Genomic DNA, 10,023 nt, shown 5'->3' on the forward strand with positions numbered 1-10,023 from the left:
GAGCAGCCGGGTGGGGGGGGGGCCCAGGCGGCTAAGTGCCTGACTCTTGATTTCGGCTCAGGTCTTGCCCTCAAGGTCATGGGTTCAACCCCCCACATTGGGCCTCACGCTGGGTGTGAAGCCTGCTTTTAAAATAAAAATAAAAAAAATAGTACCGAGTGTGACGAGCACTGAATGATGACCGAAACTGTCCAGTCACCATATCGTACACCTCAAACTAACATAACACTGTATGTTGATATGTTTGAAAATAAATAAATAAATAAGCACACAAAGAGGGAAGAGCTTTTAAACATAAGACCAGCTGGGGTCCCATAGGGAGGACCCTCCTGAGAGAGTATAGAGAATCAGGATCCCATTACTCAAAATCTGAGGGTTGGAAAATGAGCGAGTACTTTAAACAGATCCTGAATTAAGTGGAGTGTTCCAGAAAAGGGAGGGACTCAAGTCTGAGAGACTCTCCAAAGGGGTTAGAACGAGAGCTCCCTACAGAGGCTCCCGCAGGCCTGAGGCCCGTCGTCCCCTGGGGTCATCTCCTTCGGCCCCCACTCTGACCACCGTGTAATGTGAACTTTGTTTTTAGATATAATTTATTGTCAAGGTGGCTGACATATAGTGTGTACAGCGTGCTCTTGGCTTCAGGAGTAGATTCCCTGATTCATCACTTCCATACAACACCCAGTGCCCCTCCCAGCAAGTGCCCTCCTCCATGCCCATCCCCCATTTCCCCTCCTCCAGCCCCCATCAACCCTGAGTTCTCTGTTTAAAAGTCTCTTGTGGGGGCGCCTGGGTGGCTTAGTCGGTTAAGCGTCCGACTTTCGCTTAGGTCATGATCTCGTGGTTCGTGGGTTCGAGCCCCGCGTCGGGCTCTGTGCTGACTGCCAGCTCAGAGCCTGGAGCCTGTTTCAGTCTGTGACTCCCTCTCTCTCTGACCCTCCCCTGCTCACGCTGTCTCTCTCTCTCTCTCCTAGAAATAAATTTTTAAAAATATTAGAAAAAAAAGCCTCTTATGGTTTGCCCCCCTCCTTCTCTGTTTATAACTAGTTTTTCCCCTTCTCTTGCCCCCTGGTCTTCTGATAAGTTTCTCAAGTTCCACATATGAGTGAAAACACACGATATCTGTCCTTATTTCACTCAGCATAACACTCTCCATTTCCATCCACATTCCTGCAAATGGCAGGATTTCATTCGTTCTCATTACCAAGTGGTACTCCATTGTGTACATAAACCACATCTTCTTTATCCATTCATCAGTTGATGGACATTTAGGCTCTTTCTTTTACTGAAAGCACTGCTATAAACATTGGGGTACATGTGAATAATGTTAACTTTAAACAGAGCAAACAATCACTTTTCGTAAAAAAAAAAAAAGTTTATTGAGAAAAAAGAAAGGAATGGCAATTCGGGACAAGCAAGCCATGGCAAATCATAGGCAAGCGGGAAGAGTCAGAGGGAAGGTCAGCTTTTTTTTTTTTTTTTTTGATGTTTATTTTTAAGAGAGAGACAGACCGACAGAGCACAAGTAGGGGAGGGCTGGAGAGAGAGAGACACACACACACACACAGAATCTGAAGCAGGCTCCAGGTTCTGAGCTGTCAGCATAGAGCCCAATGCGGGGCTTGGACACACAAGCCATGAGATCGTGACCTGAGCTGAAGTCGGACGCTTCACCGACTGAGCCACCCAGGCGCCCCAGAAAGGTCAGCTTTAATTAGGTTTTAGGGGGAAGTGGGAGTGTGGAACACAAGTTCCTCGGAGAAAAACAAGTGTTTGAGGTTGTAGTGGTTTCTCATCGGCTGCAAGTGGTAGTTGGTGCATTGCTGGAACTTTCTCTAGAAAGCAGGTAGTGAGATTCCTATGTGAAAAATACCCTCCCTCATCATTCTGATCTTCCTTCTTCCTGGTGACTGGGCTGCAGCAAGTCGTGTGCTTGAGAGCTCACCTCTCAGGGCCTCCCGACCCCGCTTTAAATGAGGTTCCTTTTGGGCGCCTGGGGGGCTCAGTAGGTTGAGCGTCTGACTTCGGCTCAGGTCATGATATCACAGGTCACGAGTTGAAGCCTTGCACTGGGCTCTGTGCTGACAGCTCAGAGCCTGGAGCTTCTTCAGATTCTGTGTCTCCCTCTCTCTCTGACCCTCCCCTGCTCATGCTCTCTCTCTCTCCCAGAAATAAATAAAACATTAAAAACTTAAAAAAAAAATAAATGAAGTTCCTTTTATTTCGTTTCACAAATTTCATGATCATTCTGTTTCTTTTACTCCCAATCAGCAAATACTCTTGGAAGTGCAACGCCCAGAAAACCGGTCTTATCTGTCAGCGCAAGAAAAATTAAGGACAATGCAGCTGATTGGCATAATCTGATCCTGAAATGGGAAAACCTCAATGACACAGGCTTCACTACTGCGAATAATATCGCCAACCTGAAAGTCAGTTTAAGGTAAGTGCATGTAGAGTTCCTCATGCTCTAAGTGCTTCACTCTGGGAGTCTTTTTTTCCTCCTAATTTTTAATTTAATGTTTATTTTTAAGACACAGAGTGCAAGTGGGGGAGGGGCAGTGAGAGGTGGAGGGACAGAGAGAGGGGGAGACCCAGAATCCGAAGCAGGCTCCAGGCTCTGAGCTGTCGGCACAGAGCCCGACACGGGGCTGGAACCCACAAACCATGAGATCATGGCCTGAGCCAAAGTCGGACACTCAACCGACTGAGCCGCCCAGGTGTCCCCCCCCGGGAATCTTTTTGGGTGGGAAAGATAGTCTTTCTCAACATACGTAAGTTAACTTATATTAAGAAAAAGAGCAAGGAGGTAAAATGATGTATGCAAGTATACACTGTATATGGCTGTATTCAGCTACATAGTGTTCACATGAGCCGTTCTGTGAGCCGCTCCAGCAAATCCTTCAGATCCAAGGGGGCGGGTTGTGGGAACCTCTTACTTACAGCCTGTTGGTCAGAAGCACAGGTAACAACGTGGACTTGCAGTTAGTGTCCGAAGTTGAGTGGGGACAGTCTTGTGGGGCCAAGTGTTGACCTGTGGGGGTCAGAGACTGTCTCCAGGTAGATAGTGTCTAAATGGAGTTAAATTGTAGGGCGCCCTGCTGGGGTGGAGAACCTCACTCCCCACTTTTGTGACCAGGTATCAGAGGTCAGGTAGAGGATGGGGAGGAGAGGAGACATAGGAGTGTACTATTCCGTAGCAGTTTTTTTCTTTCTTTTTTTTTTTATAAGTTTATTATTTTGAGAAAGAGTGGGGGGGAGGGCAGAGAGAGAGAGGGAGAGAGAGAATCCCAAGCAGGCTCCACGCTGTCAGCATGGAGCCCGACATGGGGCTCAAACCCACAAACCATGAGATCGTGACCTGAGCCGTAATCAAGAGTTGGACACTTCACTGACTGAGCCCCCCAGGCGCCCCCTTACCAATTCCTTTAAAAAAGACAGGAGTCGTGAAAAAAACCATTAGCAGTTACCAATTCTGATTGGGAGATTTGCTTTGTTATTCTTTCCTACATGTGTATTTTTAATTTCTCAGAGTTAGGAGACACTCTGCCATCCCCTCTGTCATCGTCCACAGAGCAGAGTTGCGAGTCCCGGGCCTGGCCTGGCCCCAGCTCTCCCCAGTCCCCAGCACACGTCACGCGCCTGGCCCTCCGCTGCCTTTCCCGCCTCTTCCTGCCCAGGCCCAGTCAGCAAGAGCCAGTTCTCCACCTTTCTGCATAAGGCGCTGTGTGATTTTATCTATTTTATCCTTACATTCAGTTTTTCCCGGAAGTGTGGTGACCCCACTAGTTAATTTCACGCCCCATAGACCACAGGCTTCTGTTTGCCAAACAGTCCCAGACAGTGAACTCTGGGGAAATGGTCACATCTTTTTCGTCCTTGTACACCGAGCACAACCCCCCCCCCGCCAGGAAAGGATACCACGGGGTACATTCAGCGAATTAACTCCACTGCACAACTGGCACCGTGCTCATGGCAGACACCAGTGATAAGTAAGCACATGTTGCAGTGACGCGAAATAACACCTGTCCAGATGCCTGACCTGGTCACGTGGAGAGAGCACTTCCTGGGTTTGCATTTGAGTGAGGTGCCTTTCAGGGTGTCCTGTATTCCCCGTCTCTTCCATCTTGTCCAGGAGCGAGGATAAGACAGAGTTACGGAGCAGCAGCCCGGCTTCCGCGGAAAATGCGGGAAGGACGCTTCCGGAATATAGCAAGGAGCTAGAGAGGCTGTGTGAGGAGCTGCGGACCACCTTCGAGGCTTTGGTGAGATCCAGAACCAGCTGTGCTCGCAGCCCCCAAACCCCAGGGGTGTCTTGGAGGGTGTGGACGCTGTGGGCCTCTGAACCCCAAGGGTGTGTTGGAGGGTGTGGATGCTATGGGCCCCCAAATCCCAGGGTTGTTGTGTCAGAGGGTGTGGGCACTGTGGGGGGTGCTTTCCTCTAGACACTTGCTTTGTCTGCTCGGCCGCCTCCATGGGTATCTTCCTCCTCCCGCCCCCCAAGGCTCCAGGCTCCCCAGCATGCTGTCCCAGACCTTTGTTCTTTCAGCTCTGAGTGATGTCTGGGTCCACCTCCCCCCCGTCCAAGGGCTCCGCGTGGTGAATACTTTGGGCTTCATGGGCCCTGCCGTGACTTGTCACCACTAGGCTTGGCCACGTAACGATGCGCTAAACGAGCCAGAGACAGTACAGAAGTGAATGGCGTCATAGCTGGGGCACAGGGTGCACGAGCACCTGGCTCTGGGGGTCCCAAACACACCAGGCTCGGCCACTCCCTGCTGACAGAATCCAAAGGCAGAGAGACGAGCGGTGGGGACACAAGTCAGGAGTGTATTCTGGCGAGGCGGTACCAGGAAGACCGCGCGCTGGCATCTCAGAGACGGTCTCCAAACTACTGAGATACTTGCAGGTTTAGGTAAGGAAAATGCGGGGCAGAGGTCGGTGGGTGCGTGCAGGTGGGCAGTGAGCGTCAGGTGGGTCGTCCCGAGGTCAGTCACGAGGGGTCCTGCTGGCTCAGGACAGCCCCTGTTGCCGGTTCCTGTCGGAAGATGCTTTGTCAGCTGGCTCTTTTGCCTGAGTTAAGAGATAAGCTGGAAAGGAGAACTGAATTGTTCAGAAAGAACAGACTAAGGTCAGAATGGAGGTATTTAAAGTCTCTGTCAACATGGCCGTGTTCCAATAAAACTTTATTTATGGACACTGAAACTTTCATATCATAGCATTTTCACATGTCAAAGAATATTCTTCTTACATTTTCTTTCAACCATTTAAAACTGTAAAACCCATTCTTAGCTCTTGGACCATATTAAAGTAGAGTGTGGGCTGGATTTGACCCGTGGGCCCTGGTTTATCACGTGAGAGATGCTCTTAAATGTCTGTTTTATGAACTAATGACTGAGTTCCCATACCCGCCTTACCCGCCCCCAAATGTGGACAGCACCTCATCTCCTAGCTGGGCACATACTCAAACGTGAGTAACTACAACTTACCCATGAACATGGAAAATCTTTATCTTTGAACCTTTTTTGTTGGAAATGATTCTGCTATATAACACGATTCCTTGCCTGTCAGACTGGAACACGTGGGATATATTTGTCTTTCTTCAAGATACCACTTGTTCAGATTTAGGATTCCAACTCTTACAAAGCTGACCGCCGGGTTAAAAGAGGCTCTCAGGAAAGAAACGCGACCCTTTCAAATATCACATCAGTTGCAAGATGCATTATGGTTTCAGAAACAGTGAAGTGAGAAAATAATGGTGCCATTGAGGACGTTTTGGTAACGTGCTCTTTTCTTTGTGATTGAAATCGGTACTGTCTGTGAGATACTCAGGATGCTTGTGAGGCTACACAGCAAACAGTCTCCTAAACGATTCGGTTTTTGTGACTGTCCTATCTGCCTTCTCTTCGCCCTGGGGTGGTGCTGTGCTGAGAAGGCAGGTAACCAGACAGGTGTCAGCGAGTTGGTGTTGATCCCCACTCACAGGAAGGAAAGGGGCCATGGGCTCTGTGAGATCTGGTTATATCCAGCCTGTGTCTCTGGCGGCGAGGTCTGGACGCAGCTCCTGGGCCAGTGGGGAATTACCACAGGCAGAACGAGCCATCGAAACATACAAAGTGGGGGCGCCTGGGTGGCTCAGTCGGTTAAGCGTCTGACTTGGGCTTAGGTCATGATCTCACACTTCATGGGTTCAAGCCCCACGTTGGGCTCTGTGCTGACAGCTCAGAACCTGGAGCCTGTCTTCGGATTCTATGTCTCCCTCTCTCTCTGACTCTCCCCTGCTCACACTGTCTCTCTCTCTCTCTCAAAAATAAATTAAACATTAAAAATTTTTTTAATTAAAAAAAAAGAATACTACAAATTAGTAAGTTATGTGAAACTGCCCACTTACTTTGTTTGCTTTTTTCCCATGGGATCAGGGCAAATATTTTTTGCTGGAACAAAAAAGCAGGCGCACGTATAGTTCCTGAAAGAGAAGGAACCAGATGGCTGAGCTCCGGTGTTGGAATCATTTAAACTACTAACATCTAAACAACAAGAGCTCAGTCAGCCGCACTCGTGGCTTGTCATGTCACTGTACCCCCACCTCACTCCAGAGCCTCCTTGTCCCTTATTCCCTCCTGGTATGAAGAAGTCACAGAATCTCAAAGCTATGTTAGAACGAGAAACATTGCCAACACTCACTAATGTGACTTATAAAATGTGAAACAGTCTGAAAAGATTTTGTCTTTAGATGCCACCTGGCTCTTGTTAGAGCGTACCTTCTCGTTGAGCGCTGTATCTGGAAGCACGTTAGGAAAAAGCTTCAGAAGGGGAGGGCATGTGCCTTCCATTTCAGGCATGCCAGGAGTGATTGGTTGATTTTGTTTGTCCATCCTTCGTTCTCCCCATTCTTTTTTTTTTTTTTTTTTTAATGTTTTATTTATTTCTGAGAGAGAAACAGCATGAGCAGGGGAGGGTCAGAGAGAGAGGGAGACACAAAATCCAAAGCAGCTCCAGGCTCTGAGCTGTCAGCACAGAGCTCGACACACGGCTCGAACTCATGAACCACAAGATCATGACCTGAGCTGAAGTCGGACGCTCAACCGACTGAGCCACCGAGGCGCCCCTCATTCTCCACATTCTTTTTTTTTTTTTTTTAATGTTTTATTTATTTCTGAGAGAGAAACAGCATGAGCAGGGGAGGGTCAGAGAGAGAGGGAGACACAAAATCCAAAGCAGCTCCAGGCTCTGAGCTGTCAGCACAGAGCTCGACACACGGCTCGAACTCATGAACCACAAGATTATGACCTGAGCTGAAGCTGGACGCTCAATTGACTGAGCCATGCAGGCACCAGGCACCCTGGTTCTCCACATTCTTAAGGGCAGGCTGGTGCCCCAAGGCCCTTTCCTCAGCCCCACCCACCTGCACTGAGGAGAGACAGTGNTTTTATTTATTTCTGAGAGAGAAACAGCATGAGCAGGGGAGGGTCAGAGAGAGAGGGAGACACAAAATCCAAAGCAGCTTCCAGGCTCTGAGCTGTCAGCACAGAGCTCGACACACGGCTTGAACTCATGAACCACAAGTTTATGACCTGAGTTGAAGCTGGACGCTCAATTGACTGAGCCATGCAGGCACCAGGCACCCTGGTTCTCCACATTCTTAAGGGCAGGCTGGTGCCCNGGCTGTGACAGTCTCACAGACTTCCCTTTTTTTTTAAATTTTTTAAAGTTTTTAAATTTATTTTGAGAGAGAGAGCAAGCAANCTCCTTAGGCTCCTCTAAGCTGTGACAGTCTCACAGACTTCCCTTTTTTTTTTTAATTTTTTAAAGTTTTTAAATTTATTTTGAGAGAGAGAGCAAGCAAGGGAGGGGCAGAGAGAGAGGGAGAGAGAATCCCAAGCGGGCTCTGCATCATCAGCCTAGAGCCCGATACGGGGCTCGAGCTCACAAACTGCAAGATCATGACCTGAGCCAAGACCAAGAGTTGGACGCTCAACTGACTGAGCCACCGAGGTGCCCCTTCCCTTGTTTTTTATAACAGTGGCAGTTTTGAGGAGCACTGGTCGCGTACGTTGAAGCTGCACTTCAGTTAGAATCCGTCTGGTGTCTTTCTCACGACGTGACTGGGGTTGTGGGTGTTTTGGAGGAAACCACAGAGATGAGGTCCTGTTCTCATCGCGTCCTGTCAAGGGCATGGACTGCGACCATGACACAGCACGATGGTGTTGACCTTGGTCAGCTGTCTGGGGTGTGGTCAGGTTTCTCCTTTGTAAAACTAAGTCCTCCTCACCCCCCACCCCGTCCGCACTGTTCTCTCCGGAAGGAAGTCACTGTGCAGCCCACGCTTGAGGAGTGGAAAGTGCTGCCTCACCTCCTCGAGGGCAGAGCGCGTGCGTGGATAATGTGGGCTTTGGAGAGTTGTCTCTCTTCCCCTACCTGTTAATTACTGGCTCACTTATTTCTAGCAGTGTGGACTCATGACTTTGCTTTCCACGTGGGGCTGTAACACAGCAGCACCGCCTTCGTTTGTGACTCAAATCGTTCCTGCTTTGGCCACTAGGGGTTCAGTTGGCACCCATGTCCCTTTGACACGCTTCCATCAATGTGAGCTTTTGGTTTGGGTTTCTTTGAACAATTCCTTGCTCTCCAGCATCACAAGATGTTCTGGGCCCATCTTGTGTATTTCTGCCTCAGTCCTAGGATCCGCCGTTTCTCCAAGGAGCCCTGGTTCCTCTTCCTGGAGGAACCAAGATCTGGGTGCTGGTGCCAGACACTGAAATTCTCTGCTCCAGTGAATTTATTCTTGCTTGAAGTGGTTTGGAAATAAGTTCTCACTCTGTGTCTGAAAGCAAAAAGTCAATGTCGTAAGGATGGTAATGTTATTTTTCCTGTTCTCCAACTTTTAGAGAGAATGGTTTCCCAGACTTGGTTTCAAGTGTATTTAATGAATTTGACGTCGGCAGGGGACTTTGCGGCACCCTTTTCCCTAAGCTGGATCGACATTTTGCAGTTTGGTCTGTAGGAGGAGGTGGGCTGAGGTTGAGCCAGGTGTGTGAGCGGCTGGTCGTGCCTGAGGGTTCAGGGGTGCCCACCGCACATCCCCCTCGTCTCCGCCGATGACCAAGCAGACCGTGGCTCCGCTGACCTAGCGTCAGGCTCCGGGGCTGCCCTCGCTCGCTCTCCTGACCATTTATAAGCTTTTCTTTGAATTGGGTGAGAATAGGGGGCCTCTGTAGGACACAGAGAACACGGGATGGCACGTCAAGAGGCGTGGCGGGGGAAGCATGGTGTGGGGTGCTGGCCTTGACCTTCCCTCCTTCAGCAACCCTGAGAATTGTCCCAGCCGTAATGCAGAAATGCTGAGTCCTATCTCTTGGGGTCGGGCCAAGTGAAATACCGAACCTAAAAAGACTGGGGAAAGGAGTGTCGTCCTTTAAAAACTAATGGTAGCGAAGCTCGGTCCACACCGCTTTGGGTATGACTGGAGGGCAGCTGAAGGGCCAAGTGCAAGGAGTTACAAATTTGATGATTTATGTATCTGTTCATATTTACCCGTGTGTACACAAAGATAAGTGTAGGTGGGAGTTAGAAATGTGGTCTTAAATCTGAAATCTTTGTTATTTCGCTCCCTTACCTGACAAGCGCTTATGTAGCTCCAACTAGGTGCTTCACACACACTTAGCCCCCCTCACCGCACGAGAGAGCAGACACCCTGTCAGAGCGCTCTGTGCTGGCACACCTGAGCAGTGGTGACAGGCCAGTACCCACGGCCACCGCCTTGCACGTGATGCGGTGAGGGGGCTTCCCGCAGAGCCCCCACCCCCACCCCGAGGCACCGTCAATGTCAAGTTTTCCCCATTTCCTTCCTGTGTGGAGTGTGCAGGGTTGTGATCACCATTTCACAAACAAGGAAACCGAACCTCAAGGTTTCAGTAAACTCAAAGACAGTAATAAAAGTCAGAAATAAACTCAGTTAATGCCTTTTCTCCTCTCCTTCCATAAAAGCAGAGCCTGACTTGTGATTCCTCCAGCCCTTTGGTGCTAAAA

General features: G+C 49.4%; 1 protein-coding gene across 1 annotated transcript in view; it reads left to right on the plus strand.

Annotated features, from left to right (window-relative positions):
• CINP (cyclin dependent kinase 2 interacting protein) overlaps positions 1-10,023 on the plus strand; it is a 19,682-nt gene that overhangs the window by 7,508 nt on the left and 2,151 nt on the right. Inside the window, exons 2-3 of the mRNA XM_077776486.1 lie at positions 2,269-2,437; positions 4,130-4,259. Coding sequence (XP_077632612.1) covers positions 2,269-2,437; positions 4,130-4,259 — 299 coding nt within the window. The remainder of the gene's footprint in view (positions 1-2,268; positions 2,438-4,129; positions 4,260-10,023) is intronic.

The sequence above is a fragment of the Crocuta crocuta genome, unplaced genomic scaffold (assembly GCF_008692635.1).
Source record: "Crocuta crocuta isolate KB4526 unplaced genomic scaffold, BGI_CrCroc_1.0 scaffold8, whole genome shotgun sequence".
In the NCBI taxonomy this organism is placed as follows: Eukaryota; Metazoa; Chordata; class Mammalia; order Carnivora; family Hyaenidae; genus Crocuta; species Crocuta crocuta.